This window comes from Harpia harpyja, chromosome Z (genome assembly GCF_026419915.1).
Source record: "Harpia harpyja isolate bHarHar1 chromosome Z, bHarHar1 primary haplotype, whole genome shotgun sequence".
NCBI classification, from domain to species: Eukaryota; Metazoa; Chordata; class Aves; order Accipitriformes; family Accipitridae; genus Harpia; species Harpia harpyja.
The window spans coordinates 38,352,511-38,372,542 of record NC_068969.1 but is presented as its reverse complement, the minus strand read 5'-3'; the positions used below and the strand labels follow the sequence as shown (position 1 = coordinate 38,372,542).

Genomic DNA, 20,032 nt, shown 5'->3' with positions numbered 1-20,032 from the left:
TAAAGTTATGCCATTACATTTTTAAGAAACTGTACTTACAAGTACAAAAATTTGCCATATTTTTCATGTTTGCATGGTCTTTTTTTTTTCCTAAGTTCATAAAAGGACTCAACTCTCCAAGGACCACCTGAACATACCAAAAGAATGTGGCTTCTGAAAGCTAGAAAATGTTTTGGTTTTTTTTTAAATATTTAAGCCAATATAGAACGGTTATCTTAAAACAGGTTTCAAAAATTTCACATCTTCTGTGCTTCAAATCCTTTGTGCACAAAAATTGCTGTAAAGATTTTGATGTGATGCATAGAAAGAGTAATATTGAAAACCAGGGAGAAACCAGGGAATCCATTTTAGGAGGGACTACTGAATCCATTAGAATGGAATACCGAAGTGCAAGGCAAATTTTCTGCCTCTAACCCTTCCAATCCTCAAAGTCACCCAACCATTAATGGCAAATGAAGAAACAGGCACAGCAGTTATTAGTTTATGCTGCCAAGCAAAGCCATGGCAACTTCTGTTTTCTCACTGAAGGAAAAATTGACTTACTTCTAATTTGTGCCCAAACAGCACAGGACTGTGTTCTCACCTGAAAATGAAAACATAAAAATCACTGGTTTTCATGAGAGAAATTTATTATCACTAACACCCTCTGCAAGAGCAGCCATCCACAACATACTGTATTTTATTACTATTGGGAATGGAGTTTGTTATTCCCCTGGTAGCAGCCTCTAGCTTGTCTGAAAAGATTATAAACTATAAAGATAAGATTAGAGAGAGAACTTTGATGAAAGGCTGGCTCTAGTCTTTTAGATCATCACTCTTCCTTTCTTTCTACAACCTAGGCATGCAAGTAACATAGAAGGATCTTTGAAGCTGCATGGATAAGAATTCAGAATTTATTAAATGCTAAGATAAGGCTGAATATGCTGTATTAACTCTATCCCCATGTAGAATATATATGTTAAAATATGGTACTTAATGCCATGTTTTTCAAATACTAGATGTAGGGTTTTTTCCAGTTATGACAACTTGCTTGGTAATTTTTAACGATTTTTATAGAATACTTATAGTAGTTAATGTTCACAGTGGTTGAATAAATGTTTATCAGGCATCTGCTTTTGTAGACTTGTTGAACAAGTTTTATTTTTTTACAGCAAGCTTTGGTCCCTGTATAGCTTTTTTCCCCCAGAACACACTCATACATACAAAAGAAGTTCTATTCTGAGTTCTATTGTCTACTGCATAATTACTGTGAAGCCTATTTTTGTTGTGCTTCTATATGTACTTTCCTGCTAAATGACTTTCACAGAATACATACACATATTTTTCATGTTTTGGCAAAATGTTTATTATGTTGCTCTGGATAACAGTATGTTTCTATGAAATTGAAGGCTACATTTTGAAGCATTTGCACAAAAGGACAAAAGCACATTTGTATGCTTAATCTTACTTTCGTGTGTCTGCATGCAGAATTGTAGAATCTCAGTGTTTCTTAAACTCATTTTTATAAGGAATTTTCTGGTTATTTACAAAGACAAAACATTGACAAGGAAAATCCTCTTAGGAGAGGAAGAATAAAGAACAAGGGGCGGATTTAAAAACTCGACCAAATGCCAGATTCTGGGGGCACTGGTGTGACTAGCATCATGAAATAGCTACCTCTGTGACATACTCTAGTTTGCAGCAGATCAGTCATCTCTTGCCTATCAGAGAAGTTACAGAACGCCCAGGAATCTCAGCAGCGAAGTTCACTGATCCACACTTCATACTAAATCAAATTACAAACCCCTTCCTCTTATGAATTAGCACTTTTCCAGAAAGTTATCAGTGAAATTACTCCTCCAAATACCATGGATCCCAAAGTCCATAGTTCAACCTGGATATTCACAGGTAGCTAAACTGGAGATAGAAACCCCTTCCACAGCTGCACACTTAAAAAGAGTTCTGGAGAAAAGAGAAAACATTTTGCCATGCATATACATTTTTCTCAGATGATTTTTTATTAGGCTAGTTTTAACAGACTTTTCTCACAGTAGGGGTCATTCTGATTCTGACTTTCCAGAAAGCTCATAGCTTTTTTCCTGAAAAGACTGTGTGCCATCTTCACCTTTCACAGTCCTGCTCTTACTTCTGTCACATGCACAAACTGTTTGATCCAAAAAAGCTGATGCTGACACTGAACAAAAGCTATGCTAAAGAAATTAATCTCAAGTAAGTTTAAACTCCAAACACCTTTTTTAGTTCTTGCCCTTCACTATGAGCCTTGGCTCTCTGCACAGCATGGAATCCATAAAGTAATCACTGGAGATTAAAATCAGTACCAGATGGGTTTCAGTTATTTAATTAGCAGTACCCCTCATGTAGAACGACACTTCCAAGGGTGGACAATTCATTCCACTTAAGTAAGGTTTTCATGATAATGACAGCAAATTCTTGTTTGTTCCCAAATCCTCCCTTTGTCTCCATCATCCCTATATTCCAATTGCCAAATTCATCAATATGAAAAATGGTAATTTCCATTATCTCTGACTTCATAACTGCTTTCCTTGTACATCCCCAACGATCTCCTCAGATCATCTGACCAGCCTTTTAACACATCTGAATGTCCTGCACAAATGAAATATGCTTTTTAAATCCTCCACCTTGAAAAATAAACAGAAAGTAAAAACCACACAGCAGACACCTTTCTCAGGACCTCCAAATCTGAGCAAGGCATAAATGAACGTGGACTCAATAAAACAGAACAGCTTACTTGTCTTAACTGTGTCCACACAATTTTATTTGAACTGATTTTCCCACCATTACCACAAAGAAAATATGTCAGGTATATTGAGGAATAACGGCAATAAAAAGTCACAACCAAGCCATGATTTTGCAGCATGTATGATATGTATTGTACCCTTCTCAGCATGAAGGGGTCTGGAGCCAGAAGGGACTCTGGAAGATGCCAGAACATAAAAGTACAATAATGAGAACATTAGTTAGGAGTCTATGACATGTATTTCTAATGTGTCTGTATTCAAATGGAAATGTGTTCACAACTAAAAGACACTACAGAAATGCTGATTTCACATGTATTAATAATTGAGGGCCAATTAAAGAGCAGATTTTTTAAAAAGCAGGCTTTTAAATACTAACTCTTGAATCCCAATTCAGTTACTTAAGTAATCAGATTTTTAGAAATTCTCAAAACCCAACAACCCTCAATTTATAATTCTGAATTTCTTTAACTTCTTAATACCAGCAATTGCACAAAATAAAAGGGCATGGTAATTGAAGATAAACCAGTACTTTTGAGCCACAGGTCTAAGTTCCATCTCAAAGAAGCAGAGCTGGGAACCAAAGCTGTTTGGCATTTGCAATCTTAATAATGATTTATAAATATTGTATGTAACTTTGTGTACTTCATCAATTAACAAAAGCCATAGAGGAAAGTGTATATTAAGGAGCTGATGCATTCTAAATGGAAGGAAGCAAAGAGTGACTTCTACGAGTAACAGTAATAATATTCCATTAAATCAGCGGCCTAGAAAATACAACTGGCAATGCTAGAGATGAAACATCAGAAAATAATCTGTATGAAAGAAAAAGAATAATGTAACTTAGAAGCAGTTTAGCAAACAGCTGGCAGAGATGCACAACCAATCTGCACTGTTCTGTGCAAGAAAAACCTCAACACAAGTAACAATAGGAAATGTTCCCCAGTATCAGAAAATATTGAAGGGAAAGAGCTAGGGAAACCAATGTATGAAACCCAAGGACACATAAATTGAGCTCAAGGGTGTATTTAGGAGTGCTTAAAGAGGCTAAACTTGTATACATTTGACTCATTAACAATCCTGCTCCACAGAGTAAATTTTTCTAAAAAATACAGTTCGTTGTCCAAATTCCAAGATATTTTGGGCTAACTTAACATTATTTATGAACTGAATGCCTTCAGATGTCCTCTCCCTACTTATTTCCTCACATAATTAATTAAAAATTTATGACAAACAACAGACTTGTATCAGGACCAGAAACCACTTTATCTGTGCTATAAAAACTTCTTAGACTATTGTTAAAGTAGATGCCACACAATACTTATGTTGCACAGATTACTAGATACCAGTTACAGCTATTACATGTATTTGTTTTATTTCACTCGCTTTGGACTGAGGCAGAGTTACATTTCTTAATAGAAGCTGTTTCAATTTACTGAGATTTCGGTGTAGGCTTCCAAAATTGTAGAGAATTATTTACAAGTGACTCACAGATGAGTTTTTGTGTGCCTCCTTGCTTCGTGCTATATATGCAAAGCCCTAAAACTCTATTTTATTTTTTTGGGGGTGGCAGGGTGAGGCACCGTTTAGGTGTTTTTTACTTCAGCAGGGGTTGCTTTGTTCTGTTTTTACATTTGACATTCAGGAACTGTATGCACATGAAAAGTCTATCACCTGGCCCATATGAGAAAAACTTCCTACTGCTGAGACTTACATTATGAAAAAATTACAAGCTGTTGACCCCTGAGATAGATGACTGGAAAACTAGTGGCATAATGACATCATGGGAGGCAAGACACTGGAGAATGAAACAGATGAGAGGTACATTTTAGAAACTTCTTGTTTTTAATTAAAATACATATTTACCTTAAAATGACAAAAAAATAATACTAGTAATATACTTTTTTCCACAAGGCTTTCCTAAGGGAGCTGGAGCTGACATTCATTGCTACGTGGAAGGTAACACACATGATAAAATGTATTTTTCCTTGTCATTTGGAGAACTGGAATACTTTGCTATAAAACATTCAATTAAAAATTAAAATGGGTGAATTTTTCATTGCTAAGGTGTAATTTTCAGATACTCATACTAATCTCTTTCACTAAATTCTGGCCCAGTAAAGACACCCTCAATTCCTGAGGGCAGTGACGGCCCTTCATTTTTAGTTTCTTCCATTGTTTGCCTTTTGGCATCCAGAGTTGCTCCAATTACAAAGACATAAATATCTGTAAGGAATTACAAGAGTTATTCAAAGAGCTTCAGATCGAATCTAAATCTGTCAGCTAACAGACCCTTGCAACACCATAACACAAAGCTAATATTTTCCTCTTTTTTCCCCAGCAACATTTCATTCAACAGGTGTAAAGAAAAGGTTTTAAAACATCCATTACCTTATTCCACTCACTTATTACTCTCAAAAAAACACAATACTCTTCTCCCAGGTTTAAAGGAGCATTATAAAACTTCCCATAGTAATGTCTGTCTCCAAGAGCAATTGACATGTTATCAGCAACATCCATCGCCCGAAATTCAGCTGCCACATATCCTTTAACATCGGCGGTGTTACTAAAGAAAGTTGCAGCAGCAAAGGAGTCACACATAAAAGTGCTTTGCAAACCCAGAGGAAGCACAATCACTTGATAAAGACTGGAGTGAAACAAAAAAAGTAAACGTTAGCCCTCCCTTCAATGTACTAAGCATCAGACATTCATTAATTCACATTGTCTTTTCTATCTTTAGCCTCTTAACTGCTTTTTATTATCAATGTCCAATACAAACACTTCTTATACTAAAATATTTCTGTCTGTGTGTGTTCCATTGCATTCTGAACCAAAAGCACTGCATGCACAGCTTAGAGGTGGTTCTCCTCATCACATGCACATTAACTTTATATGTTTATTCATGTTCAGAAGAGCATCAAACTGAGTAGGCTCTCTCTTGCTCCTCTCATCTAACACATAAGTTCACCTATGAAACAATACATCACTGGCCTCTAAAAATGTTTCATAATATCCCAGAAACATGACTTCTTCTGTTTAAAGGAGAGGACAGATATCATTTGTAAAAAAAATTAATCAAATCTGTCTTCAGACCTCTCAAAACAATGTTTAGTCTATGGTATTCAACCATAGGAAGACTATTAGGGCTGTTACACCAGTCATTTCCTGAAACATTATTAGCTTTCAAATATTTTCTGCTTTAGTGTCACGTTGAGTTACAATTACCTTTTCCATCACAAACAGCACTTAGCAAGGTGTAAATCCTTTTTCTCTAGAAATATATTTTGGTAGTAATACACTAATACAAAAACACTAATTCAGAATATGCATAAATACAGACATTGTTCACCATTTCCTCTGGCTCCTAGAAAAAAAAAAAATGTACTGGCTGCACGAGTTAGTTGGAAAAGAAAAATCACATGGGTAGAACTGTGCTTGAATCCATCAATAAAAATCTACTGTGACTTCACTGTGGATAAAGGAAAAAAAAAAACCCAAACCAACAGTGAAAACTCGGATTATCAAAAACAGAATTTTGTTCCAGAAAGCAGGGAAGAGTCTGAAGCCAAATACTACTCTGCTAAGGGAGGAGAAACTGGGCGTTACAGCTTAAGTTTTCTCCCATTGCTAACAAAAATAAGCTAGCCCCCACAAAAAGTTCCAGTATGTAAGCAACATAAATCTGCAGAATGTTTTTTGAAAGGGTGAAGAGTGCACAGAGACAAACCTGATCGGTCCATTTCGATCTTCTGCTTTCCGGAGTCTGAGCAAAGGTGCAGAACCTTTTACTGAAACAAATTCTACATCTGGGAAAGGGGGATCTAAAAAGTAAACAAATACCAGTGATTCAGAGAGGTTTTAGAAATATTTCAGGCATGAGAGTTCCTAGCTATTTTTTCCCCAAAACTTCCTCTGTTAACTGAGCCTCAACCCCCTGATGGCTAAAGTCTGCAGGCAACATAAACAGTCTGGTCAAGAAAAAGACAGAGGAAATATGAGCATGATGCATGCATGGCAGCCCCAGCTCGAACCCTTGTATTAAATTATTTCTGCTAGCTGGGAAAAACAAAGATGCCAAAAAATGATGGTAGACTACAGAGAAATGAGACAGGAAAGATTTGTTGGAAGCTGAAGTATTATTTATTAGACTAACTGAAATGGCCAAGGAGAAGTAAAAGATGAAACTCTGGGCACACAGCCTACTACAAGAAATAAAATGGTATGAATAAAGGAGAATGTATTAGCACCAAAAGCACTTTCAAGCAGGCAATTTCCTTAGTTACTGCTCACAGTCAGCTAGCAATATCCAGCCCCTTAAATTGGATTTCAATATGGGTACAGAGCTCTAATTTGTTTTAGTGGGAATTTGCATCAAGGCCAAAACTGAACAAACACTTCTGCTTCTAATTTCAACGGCATTGATGACAGCTGCACACTGACAGAGACTGGTGCTATGATAATGGAAATTACCACTATCACCCTGGAAGCAAAAATGAAAAGAGCTTCAGTGTGCAGAACCAAGGGGGCAGAGTGTGAAGCATGGATACTGTCTACCCCAGAAGTCTGAAAGAACAAGCACAGATATTTACAGGTATGGCTAGGCTGTTTGAAAAGTGGTCTATCAAGCTGCTGATGTGGTATCTTACTAAAGAGTAACAAAAGCAGTGCCTACATACATAAAATCAAGGCTTTAGAGCACCGTTAGAAAGAATAACAAATGTCACAGAGACAAACAAAAGAAAACCAATGCGTATTTGCCAAAGTTAAATCACATCAGGCAAAAATCTTGCTGAGATGCATGGATTTTTCAAACAGCTGGAATGCAGATAGCTGCACATACATGTTGAAACATACAAAATCATTAACTCAGCAGTAGAAAATGAGGCTTGGTAGAAAAACTGTAAAGTGGATAAACAACTAGTAAACAGGGAGCTAGCAAAATACAACATGTTGGAAGCAGAAGTACTGGGGTGCAGGAAGGTTATTAGAGGAGTTCCTCCAAGACTAAACAAAGTAAGTACTAAGTCTGGCATTTTCTTAACAACCATGGTGCAAAATCCAGGTGCATACAGATTAATTTTGCTGCTCAAACAATGTTAGACAGTGTAAAACAAAAGCAGTATGGAGACATTATGCAAGAACTGAATCACCTTTACAGCTATTGTTTTGCAGAAATGAGATGAAATTCACCAGTATAAATTAAAAGGTGATACACTTGGGGCTACTAACAAGAATTTTTTGCTATATATTCTAAGTTCCTTTGAGTGTAGGAAGAGCGTATTAGTACATCTCAGAATGAGTGTTACTCACCAAAATGGTAACAGGAAAAAAAAAAAAAAACACGTAAGAAACTATAACACTAGAAAAGTACCACCAGAGATACAGAGGCCCAGGTGTGATCATTTCACCGTGTCTGAAGTTCCAACAATTAGTCCAACAGAGCTAAGTGAAACCAGTGCAGAGGATGACTACAAATAAAGGAGAAGTTGTCTTATATGAGGGAACCAAAAACTTGTCTTTGTAGCCTATGAAAAAGAAATTTGAAAGCCTATGTGATCTCTGCTTTAGACAGATGAAACACGGGAAAGGAACAACTTAAGCACAGTTTGCCCAAAATAAAGATAACAGGCCACACAGGCATCCCTAGCAATAAAAACGAACTTGCCCTTGGCAAAAATCATCCTCAAGAGAACCTCCTGAAAGCTGACCTAGCCAAAGAATTGCTCTGGTAGTTCCCTTTATCGGGTCCTTTTCAAAACCAGGTTATGGGTGAACTACCAGTGAAGAAACCAACTATGAATGTTTAGGATTGAAATGAGACTAAGATTTACATCTAGCAAAGCCTTAATGTTCCACAGCGGCTTCCCTCTAGGAGAGACAGGGCAGAAAACCTTTTCAGATAGTTTTCTGAGTTAATGAAGTGTATTGCTGCCTGCAAGAACAAGAAATGGTCCTTAGTTCAGAGGGTCTTTTCAATACTTCTGCATCTGCAGATATTGTAAAACGTATAGACAGTATTTCTATCTGAACAAAATAAATGAACAAATAATATTTGACAGCCAACCTTTATGTCCTTTGCACATTGCAAACCTAAGCAAACAGAACTTAAGAACTGTAAACCCTTCCTTAACTTCAACGGTTCCTCAGCGCAGACATTGCCAGTGGACAGTGACAGGAAAATATATCTGTCAAGGCAGATGCATCTGGTGCATTTCTCCTATCTTCCTTTTCTTTAGCATCCAAGACCACCAGGAGACGCTATTATTAATTTCTCTTGAGAGTTTTCCAATTTCCAAGAAAAACTTGGGTATTTCTTCTTTAGTGCCAGCCAGAACGAGCATTGAATGCAACAGTTTTGCACCTTTTTTCCAGAGAAGCAGTGCAAGAGGTAACAAGGGGACAAACAGACTGCTGACTAAGTTCATAGCAATTAATTTTTGTTTTCTATAATTTGACAGGAAAAACGCAAAACATGAAAATAAATAGCCATCCAGCACTGACAGCCCTAGTAAGTGGGCAAAAGAGAGCAAAATCTGAAAAAACACACAGGGCTTTTAAACCTTGGAGTCTTTTGATATTTTTAGTTGCTGGTAAGAAATACTAATTACTACAAACATCAAGCACATTGAAGACAATCTGCCTGTTTTAATAAGAAAAGTGAACAACTTGCAACAATGCAAATTAACAACAACAACAATACTACTACTACTAATAATTATAATAATAAATGAAAGGAATGGATTTCATTTTTGCTTCAGTGACCAGAAAGGAAACTCTGAAGGAGTTATTCCATATGCAGTATTTGGCGACCAAGAACTTTTATTAAAAGAAGCACCTTTCCAGAAATTTAACATAAAAAAAAAAGTCTGCTGCGAGGACATCATAATTTCCAGATTTAAAAATCCACATGGTAAAAATACTGACAACACTGTCTAGAACAGGTAGAGGGAAAGGGGGAATGCTATGGAGAGATGAGGACTTGCACTAGGTGGGCTGTGAGAAGAAAGCAAGATCCTCCAGTCTGTTCAGGTGCTGTTAGCACCTTGCCTTTGTTAAAGGTTTTGGGGGCTTTTTAACTCTTCACTGGCAGAACAAACTAACATACCTGTAGCAGCACCAGGAAAACGCAGAAGAACATAGCAAGAAATGCAAGTATATCCAGAGACAGTCCCACTCTAAGCACTTCCTTGTCATAGCAGTACTACATTACTAATGCTGGACATTTCATATACAGGCTCATTTTCTACAATGAGAACACATCTGCCAAGCCTCCCTCTGAACATGAAGACAGGCTACAGGAAAGAAGTGCACACCAGGAAGCGCGTACCATTGCAACAGCACAGGGAAACAGCACATGCCTCAACACTGAAGCAAAAGCCTGCTTGGTATTATGCTGTAATCACGCTCTTCAGAAAAAGCTAGCATTAGCATGTTGGAAGCAGTTCCCTATCAGTTATCATGAAAGCATTTCACAATGGAACAGCTACATTTCTTTCTTTAATCCTGGAAATGAGCTGTTTACTTCTTGTTTTAAAGCCCTGGTTATTGCCAATACTGTTTACAGCTGCAGACCGAGGGCTTCACAGCCAAACAGCCGCAATACAAGCAACGTGCACTTTTACGACATTCTCCAGTAGTGGTAACAGGAATGTTTAATGCCTTTCCTGTCATCTGACCTTTTGTACAGCTCTGAAGCTGTAACTCTAGGACAACACTGTGCTACTTACCTTCGCATATATAACGCAGGCAAGAAAAGTTGTAAATTTCCTATACGCAGACATGTCAAAAATAAATGAGCAAATCAATTTCTATGCCACCCTATATATGGATATGCAAAAACCTGTTAAACTGAATGATTTGCACCTTATTAAAAAACCTTTGTTTGGTGCCAGCATCGCCCTCTTTACAGCATCTCTTCCTCATTTTGTGCTCATGATAAAGCTTTAACAATAGTAATGGAATTGAACCAAAAAGTCCAAAAACAGATGGCAACTCTTCCCAAGTTCAGGGAAGTCAAATCAAAGATTCCTCTATAAAGCCAAGTTCTAACAGAAACAACCCTTTCCTGGAATACCACCCTTTGCGTAATCTTTATTTCCTGGGCTGTATTTGAGAGCTTTGTGTCCAAAATATTTTTTATTGATTTTTAAAACAAGGAAGACAGAAACACTGCTGTAAAATTTAAAAAAAGTAGAGATGTTGATACAAAAGAAAAGGTTTTCTACCGCTTGTATCACTGTCTGAAGAGTAATTAAGTTTACTGTATGTATTACAGTATAATTGCTTTAACAAAGAGCGAGACTTTTAACTTGGAGAAAGTCATTACTTAAAGAAGGGAGGGAAGGAAGGAGGTTGAATAAATTGACACCGCATCTACAGAAAAAGATAATTTAAATCTTCTTTAAAGAACTGGTCATGTCTGGAAATCCCACTCATGTGATTCCCTCTGCTGACTGTGGCCTTTGTTCTCCTGATCTGTGGCTGAATGTCACACCATCCCGTTCATCACAGGAAAGGTATGAATTCGATGAGGCAGGCAGTAAAAATGGAACGGGAACTAGCGCCCGGCGCCGTGCCACCAGCCAGGCGCAGCTCTTCTTGCAGTGGTGTGCTTTGCCTCCTGCAGGTTTGGCTCCTGCGCTGTGAGAGACTGAACTCTGCTTTACAAAGTCCCTTCTCTTAGGGGGAATACGCCGCGGGCCAGGACGTCTTTGAAGTAAAACGGTCCTAGGGAAGGAAGGAAAGACGAAAGCAGGGAGACGTGGTTTAGGGGATCTTGACTGGGACCTCTCAGTCTTTAACATACCGTCAAGTGACCTGCCACCATGCCCACAAGTTAGCGTAAATCACAGCCACGCAACAGACGTGGAGCCAGCTCGTGCACCATCGCGTGTTTTCTGTGTCAGAGCAAGGGTCTGAAGTGGTACTGACTCAAGCTGCAGACCACATCTGGTCATCAAAGAGAAACAAGAAAGGATGCTGGATAGGGAAGAGCTCTGAGAACAGCTTTGCGGGCTCCTTCCTCTGCAAAGCCCCAGGGGCTGCCGTGAGGCTGACAAGGGGTGGAGATTCCTGTGTAATGTCACGGGTAAGACAAACAGGAGGTTCATTTCAGGGCTGCAATGTCTCCCTTGCTCAGACCGCGAGGACCGAGAAACCTTCTGAAGCAGAAAAATAAGCCACAGCAAAAGCATCCTGCAGGCACCTCAGTTTCACGCAGCTGCTTTCCATCTGAGCACCCTTCAGCAGCTCCGTTTTCACTCTCTGCCCTTTAGCAACTCGGATCAGCTCTGCAAGGACTTTCCTTGGAAATCCTGTCACAGCGATACTGTGCGGTATTTGCCAAAGGTCCCGTTTTCTGGAGCTGTGCAGACAAGCTTTCCACGCGTGGCTCTCGTAAGGCGAAGCAGAACGGAGCCTCTCTGGGTCCATGGCTACAAGTCGACTGTGTCCCAGGGAAATCCCGGGGCAACATCAGTGCCCTGCCAAATCGTGTTCTTCTTCAGGAGTTAGTGTAATTCCTAAGTTGCCAGGCCGAGTTAATGGGAGCACCGGCAGGCAGGGATGCCACTGAAAAGAGCATTTACTCAACCAACCAAGGGAAAACCGGTCTAAATAATGGTAAGAGCAGCTACACCGGGTCTCGCTTCCAATCCGAGGCTAACCCCTGTGCCTGCAACACAGGAACTTTTGATTGACATCTGCAAAAGGGAAGCTGGGCCCACACGTGGATGTTCACGTGGCTGTTCATGCGTCCAGGACACCGGCATACCTGCCGTCCACCTGAGGTCAGGGTTTGCCACGGGCAGGCAGAGCCAGGGGAGCGCTACGGCTTGGCAGAGGAGTGACCAGGGGAACACCAGCCGCAGCCACCCTGTTGGGCCGGCTTGTTTCAGGGAAAGGGACTGCACAGGGTACGTGGTGCTCTGCACACGGAAGGTGACCCTGCCTGCCTGGTGTGTACCGAGCGGTGTGTATCACTTGGGGTTTATTAACACAGAAGGTCACAGGCTGACGGACGTTGTCTCCCAGGAGGTTAAGAATAGCCTAAACTTGCTCAGAGATGGAGCCAGTCAGCATCTCTCAGGAGCAAGCCTTTAAACGTGCATTTTCTGGGAGCCTTTTAAAACCCCAAGTCTCTGTGTACTTAGCTACATACTCGGTGGCTGCTAGCAAGCAGCAAGCTAATGAGTTTTCCGGCGAGAGGAAGAGCTGACAGTACTGAATAGGGAGAACATAGGAGCTCATGAGAAAAAATTAGAAGGAAGAGAAGATAAAGGAACTGCTGAATTGTTCATGTCACAGTAATTACATAAATCCAGACTTCCTTAGCAGTTTCTTTTAAAAGTGGTGTGACTTGCTGTGCCTTCCCATGCTTTCCCCAGGGGGCTGACACCACGTAGCAGCAAGGTCCTGGACCGCAACCAGTCCGGGCGAGGTCACCCAGGACTGCCAAAGAGGGAAACTGAAAACAAGAGCCTCCCTCGAGGGGAAGAGCCCCCCGGCCACACAGGGATTTTTTTTCGGGCAACTCTCTGATGGGGGAGCCGTGGGAAAGTTTCAAATGGTGGGCATGTTTAGGGGGCAGCTAGGCGAGATGCGGGGTCCGGGACAGGATCGTGGCCGAGCGCGTGGGTGCCTCCTCTGACCCAAGTCCTGCACTGAGGCTGAGGGCCTGTCTTGCAGCAAGCTTTGAAAGCTCGTGCCTAGCACATGAAGGAAGATGAGCCAGAGAGCGTTTAGCTGCCACCACACCACCGCAGACCTGTCACAAATTTGAACAGCTCTCTCTGGAGCCCACTAGCATTGCTTAGGCTGACAGAGACTCCTCCCTGAAAAGTAAATCCGCCTACATCTTGCTTTTTCTTGTACGGGCCATTTCTAGGTTGCATTATGGTCGTCCGTTGCCTCTGAGGCAGAGGAGCAGGCAGAGCCATGCTCTGAGGTTTCCGAGGGCAGAGCCCCCAGGCTGACCCGGGAGGAAGGGGCTCACAGCAAGCCGAGGAAAAGCAGAGCGAGATCAGAGCCAGCCTGCACCAGCCGTCGACTGCCCCGAGACGATAAGACACACTAACAGATGGCCAGGCAGGAAGAAGTCTTGCTCATGTTTTTGATACTCAGCTGCAAAACAGAAAAAAAAGGAAAACGCAGAGTGCCCTGCCCAGCAGGCGGAAACCCCGGGTCCCTGGCAGAGAGGCACGGGGCAGAGCAGCCCCAGCGCAGGACTAGAAAGCAGGCGCGTGGCTAGTTTGTCATGCCCTTTCCGTTCACTCTACCCCCGATTTTTTAATCCAGCCAGTTTGAGCCATATCTCCTGGCTCATCTCTACCTGAACACTTCGATGCCTTGTCATCTGCTGTCTTCTCCTCTGGTTCTTCCTCGGGCACCTCGCCCTTGTGATCTCTAGGAACAAAAGTCTCACATTCAAGAGACCACCTACGAAACACTTGAGTTTTCATTCCTGCCGTTCTGCAGACGCAGTAAGAGGTGCCAGGGTCTGCCAGCAGAATGGGAGCTGGGTGCTGTTTGCTCAGGGTGTCTGGGTTAGGGGCACGCTTGGTGTTTCCACAAGCGTGGACCTGGCGTGAGAGCATCCTAACCTCAGCTAAAGAGGTCTGCGCTGGGATCCTGCAACCAGCCACCACTGCTCCCGCCCCACTTCCTAAGCCGATGTTAGGACCTCGCCTGGCTAGGCAGAGGGATGCAGCACTGTGCTGGAGTTGCAGGGTGAGCACCCAGCCTTGCAATGGCAGCCGCTTCCTACGTCCCCTGCCTGTGCTCACCAACGGGACGCGTGGCACAGAGGACTAGCCGCTGTGCATATGCACCGAGATGAAGGCACCGACACAGTACCTGGCTGGGGGAGAGGAGGAAAATTTGGTCAGGGAATAGTCAGCAAGGTACTTTTTCAACTAAGAGGCATGAGGAAAAGAGGCACTTTTTTTTTCTTCTTCTTTCTCCTCTTGTGTGCAACATCCACCCAAAGTAAACAGTATGGAAATCAATTTAAGCCCTTGCAGTGGCAGGCTGTGGAAGAGTTTGGTGGTTGCAGCTTTCACGCTGACAGAGAGGCACTCACCGGCACTGGCATTTTCATACAGCACGAGCCGCAAGACCTGGAGCTCTTAGCACAGCGACCCTGGGGCAAGGAGCCAGGGGCACACCTGGGACTAAGCTGCTGGAGGGAAAAACCACAGTGCGCTGCTCCACAATGGGCTGGGCAGGACACAAAGGCAAGCAGGCTGGTATGGTCTAGCGACATGGGAATTGCAACAACTGCCCAGCTGGTTTGCTCCTTCCCTGCTGAGGAGTCAAATCCCGTCTCTGCTCCTCTGAGCTGAGAAACAACAAATGTCAAAGCTTCCTGAGCGAATATCAGGTTTTAGAGCACGGCGGAGCCTAAACACAACGTGTTTCCCCGCTTCCTCACAAAGAAGGGGCGGGCACATGTTGTTTAGACGTATTATTATTCTCAACTGCTTTAATAAGCCTTGCTGTATTACACAGGTAACATTAAAAACTATGCAAGACAGCACTATCGGCAGCTTAGCAAAACAGAAAGTGTAACTGTAAGCAACTTAGCTTTAGTAAACGATTGGATGTAAGTCACCAGCTTGATGACCCCAAGCTGAGCGGCGCGGTTGACACGCCTGAGGGACGGGAGGCCATCCAGAGGGACCTGGACAAGCAGGAGAAGTGGGCCCACGTGAACCTCATGAGGTGCAACAAGGCCAAGGGCAAGGTCCTGCACATGGGTCGGGGCAACCCCCGGCATCAATACCTTTTTCACATACCGCCACGGAAGTGACGGGGTCTAGAATAGTATACTTGGTATGGGATGGAATTCATTCTTCTAATTCAAGTCACTTTATACACTCCCTGCTTGTAAGCCTAGTTTCTGACTTACGTGTTCATATGAAGAGAGAGATGATACACACACAAGAGTATGTGGCCTGCAGGTATATCCTGGACTAAAACAAAAAGTACAGCAGCTGAGAAACACAGGAACTACTACAACTGTCTGCGGTACACAGGCTTGAGGTCAAACCTACCCTAACCCACTGGAAAGTGAATGTACAAGTATGTAAGAAATGGCAGCATCTGCAAACAGTAAGCACAGAACAAACTCAAAATACACCTTGATTCTAAGCAAAAAATGGAGAGGAGGAAGAGTAATGAGAAATCATCATTGCATCTAATGTGAATTATTTTACAAGAAGGAAATGAAATCCAGTAATTCAAGCACAGGAGATCTATTTCTAGTGTCCAGAAAATTTTCTGTCTTATGTCGTCTTAGGTCACAGTGGTCTGCTCTGAACTAAAAAAAGCTAACCAGACACTGTAAATAAGTAGGTATTCATGAACTTCCCGAAGACCACAATTTTGTCACATCCATCATAAATAATCTATCCCAAAGCAAAGCTTGCAGATTCAAATATCAGTAGTATTATAATGCGGCCCAACTGAAGAAGTTACTCTTATTTAGGATATTAGAAGCAAAACTGAAAGCATTAGCTCTTTTTCTATTATTCTGTTTTTCAAACACTTGAAAGTGGTTACAAAATTCAGTCGTCTTAAATTCCTGTGTGAAAACAGATAATCAAATTAAGAACAATGCCTTGTCTGAGCATGCCTTAATAAATGATCTTCAAAAAGGAAAAGGAACAGAGCCATGTGTAAGTAGCATAATCCCAACAGAAATAATGAATGAGAACGTACACCCACAAGACACTCCCTTCCTTCCTTGGAAACAGACACAAACTCCCTTCTTGCTTAAAAGACAATCTTGCTACCATCGTTTTATAACTACAATATAATTACTGCCTAATCATTTTTTACAATTGACCCCATTTCCCATCTCAAGTAGACAGGTGCTGAGAGCCTTTCTAAAATAAGCTAAGAAGGCACAGAAGACTGTGCAAGATGCCTATTACTGGAAATATGAAAGGAGCAGAATTTCAATGATCCATGAAGCATTTGCTAGACTATATTTACCATCCACAAGATGATGGGCAAAACCAACTTTGTGCTCAGCACAGAACTATTTTTAAAGGATGCTACTTCCCAGGGAGAAAAGCAGGCTTTTAAGTCCCAAGTTCTTGGGTTTTTTCTTTAGAAATACTATGGATATAATATATCCTCATTCAGGATATACATAGATATAAATATACAGATATTCAGGATACAGAATTAGCTTTCTTAACATGCATTTACAAATCTTCCTTTTTGAAAAAACACGCAAACTTATTGCGAGCATTTACATGCTTATTGTATTCTGCAACAGTCTTTAAGAATTTACACAGATGACTATCCTTGTCAGGAAATTAAGTCTGTTAGGCAATGTTCATCCAGTCATCCAGGACATGTCTCTTCACACTAGTTGAAACTCCACAGTTAACATTTCCCAAACTCTCAAAATGTGGGAGGTATGTGGAAGTCAAGGAGATACCACACTGGGATTCGCCCCCAGCTGAGGAAACAGACCAACCTGACTCTGCATTTGTTAAAGGATGCCATATGAAACCTTAGACAACAAATGAGGCCACCTCTGGTACATTAACAGTAAAACACTTCTGTAAGTGTTACCTGCCTTAGAGCCTCCATGCTTAAGTCATATCTTGCATTTATACAGTACCATTTAGCCAGAAAACCACCAGAGCCAAAAAAAACCTTTTCAGACTTAAGCTGGCAGATAAACTGAGATCATCCCACCCACCATGGAAACACAATCGCCTGGTTTAACAATGTACATAATTACAAAATAACTGGACAAATGAAGGAGCAAATTATACACCTACCCTAAAATTACAAATAGTTTTTATATAAATTAAGCTGCTTGTACAGATAATGCAATTCCCAAAACATAAGGCACAGAAGTCAAAGGGACACTGCCAGAAGAGTTATTTTAACTGTACTGTTTTCATCTTAGATAAGCTGAAATAGCAACAGATTTAACATCTTATTTAAATCTCATTATTTGGTGAGCTTTGCAGCATGACTGCTGTTGGCTTTTTAATTTTCACTTTATTTCAACTGCAAAAAGACCTACTTTTATTTTTTGGCTTCTATTAAAAAAAAAGCATAATATGGAGTGTTTTCATGGTGAGTTTTGGATGAAAATTCCTAATGACAGAGCAACACCTACCTTTTACTGCTCACTGAAAAAACTAAGTACCAGATATAAAATGGATTGTGTAGCAGGATCTTCTTTCAAAACGGAAATGACCTAACTTTTACGCAAAGACCTTTTCTGGGGCTATGCATGTGCATTTGTTAAGCACTAACTCAGCAGAGAGGAAAACATGCCAGCTGCCAAGGCACAAATACCACTCCACACAGCACCTGCTGCAAAGTGTTCTCTAGAGCTCTGCTGAGTAAGTGACCTGATGCAATCTTGCAGAGTTCAGGAAATATCACAGGATGACAAAGTAAAGAGCTATGCCTTTACTCTGAGTATATATATGCAAAAATTACCTCAGTCAACCAAATTCTGAGACAGCTTCTTAGTTTTTACAAAGCGACATGTACTCATGAACTCATGGATGCTACTTTTGAGGGACAGCTAAGAAACTTCTGAAAATGAATTACCAAATCATTACTGTAATTTCATTAAAACAAAAAAATCCAGGTCATTGTTTATCCTAAGCAGTAGCTTTACGAAACAGATATTTGGCCTTTCATGAAGCTTAAAAACCTTAGATTTACTATTAAAAATACTGTAATACTATCAATTTCAAATCCACCACAAATCCCATTCTTCCTAAGCAGTCAGAAGAGAATTGGTTCCATCTAGTGGCTGAGCAGAGTTACAGACGCTCAAACAGCTTTCATGTCTCACCTATTCCAATTTGTGGCCCCAAAGGGAAGAATGATACCAGCACCAAACACTGCACTTCACAGTGTAACAGTAACAACCCAACACAGAAAGTCTGACACTATACGGATGGTGCAAAACTGTTCTAAATGAAAAATGAGCTAAAAAATGACAGATGTTTTTCATCACAGCATTTTAGTGCCATACAAGTATCTTGCTAAATAGTGAAGCTGAGACTCTCCCTACCTTATTTGCTCAAATGTCTTTTATGTTCTGTACTCTACCAATTAAAGATGAAGGTATCTGTCTGAGGTACTTGCAGGACTCTGTGCTTTGGATCCTTGCAGACTTCAGTGATACCTGTTGTCACAAACACTCATACAAAGTGCAGTTGTGCTATTATCTCCACTTCACACTGGAGAGGACTCATACTGAAAAACTGACTTTGCCTCTAATAGGGCAGGGAACTTAACCAAGCTCACCCAGATACCAATATTGTGTCTAAACCACCAAACTATCTTTTCCCTGCTGTGCCAAAATGACACTTCAAAACACCACACCCCCATTTCTCTCCCCCTTTTGCTGCTGGACTGTCAACCCTATGAAATCTGTGAAAACAAACAACAATGAACAATTTTGAGCATGAAAAGAGCACTTTGACAACCCACTATACAACATTTGAGATCAACAAAGCTGTTTCACTTGAGCCTCTTGCACCCAAGAGGTGCTTTTGTAAATACACAAAATAAATGGCAGGACCTACCTGTGATTTGTGTTGTCATGGTAACGAGCAGTGAAAAATTCAAAGCTACCATTGAAATATTAATAGAGTAATTGGTGCCTGGCTGCAAATCAAAACAAACTTCTGGAGCCTGCTTGTGTGTGGTAAGGTTGAAGGTCATTTCATGAAAGAACTCCTTCTGATACCAACGATGGCCTTGCACGTGAAACTGTAACCAAACAATCACGGCATGGAAATTGCAATGTTTTAATATATCACTTGCATTCAGTCATGTCATGTTCTAAATTAGAAGAAATAGCACAAAAACACATCACTGCATACAGAGCACCAAAAATGTTGGCACTGACAGTTATTCAAATTCAAATGCTTCCAAAATTTGACAGAAATTGCAGTCCCTCTTGATCAGCTCTGACATTGTCCTAGTTCTTTCACTTCTCTTCCTCCTAGTCATTTCACTTCTCCACCACCTAGTCTATCATCTCTTTTAGTAGTACTGTAATTTCCCCCAGTCTTGATTTCCTACTAACATATAGGCGTCCAGTAATAGTGCACTTCCACTGTAGTATACCCTCATGGTGCAAAATGATGACATATAAAAGTGAGCTCGCATGAACACCTCGTTTGACCCCAAGGATCAAGTCAAAATCAAGTCATTTTGATGTGTGTCAAAATGCCAAGTACCCTCCAGGATCTGCCTACAGACAGCTATGTTTCCAGGCA

General features: G+C 40.9%; 1 protein-coding gene across 6 annotated transcripts in view; it reads right to left on the bottom strand.

The window, feature by feature from the left end:
* SUSD1 (sushi domain containing 1) overlaps window positions 1-20,032 on the bottom strand; it is an 83,431-nt gene that overhangs the window by 34,042 nt on the left and 29,357 nt on the right. For 5 of the 6 annotated variants that reach the window (XR_008233436.1, XM_052776476.1, XM_052776473.1 and 2 more), the window contains exons 11-14: window positions 19,334-19,520; window positions 6,484-6,577; window positions 5,148-5,403; window positions 544-583 (exon numbers count right to left, since the gene is read on the bottom strand). Coding sequence is in view for 4 of the 6 variants with exons in the window: in XM_052776476.1 (XP_052632436.1) it covers window positions 544-583; window positions 5,148-5,403; window positions 6,484-6,577; window positions 19,334-19,520 (577 nt within the window). In the remaining 2 variants the exon portion in view is untranslated. Of the gene's footprint in view, window positions 1-543; window positions 584-4,470; window positions 4,555-5,147; window positions 5,404-6,483; window positions 6,578-19,333; window positions 19,521-20,032 lie in introns of all 6 variants that reach the window. The other variant, XR_008233437.1, reaches the window with a different exon arrangement.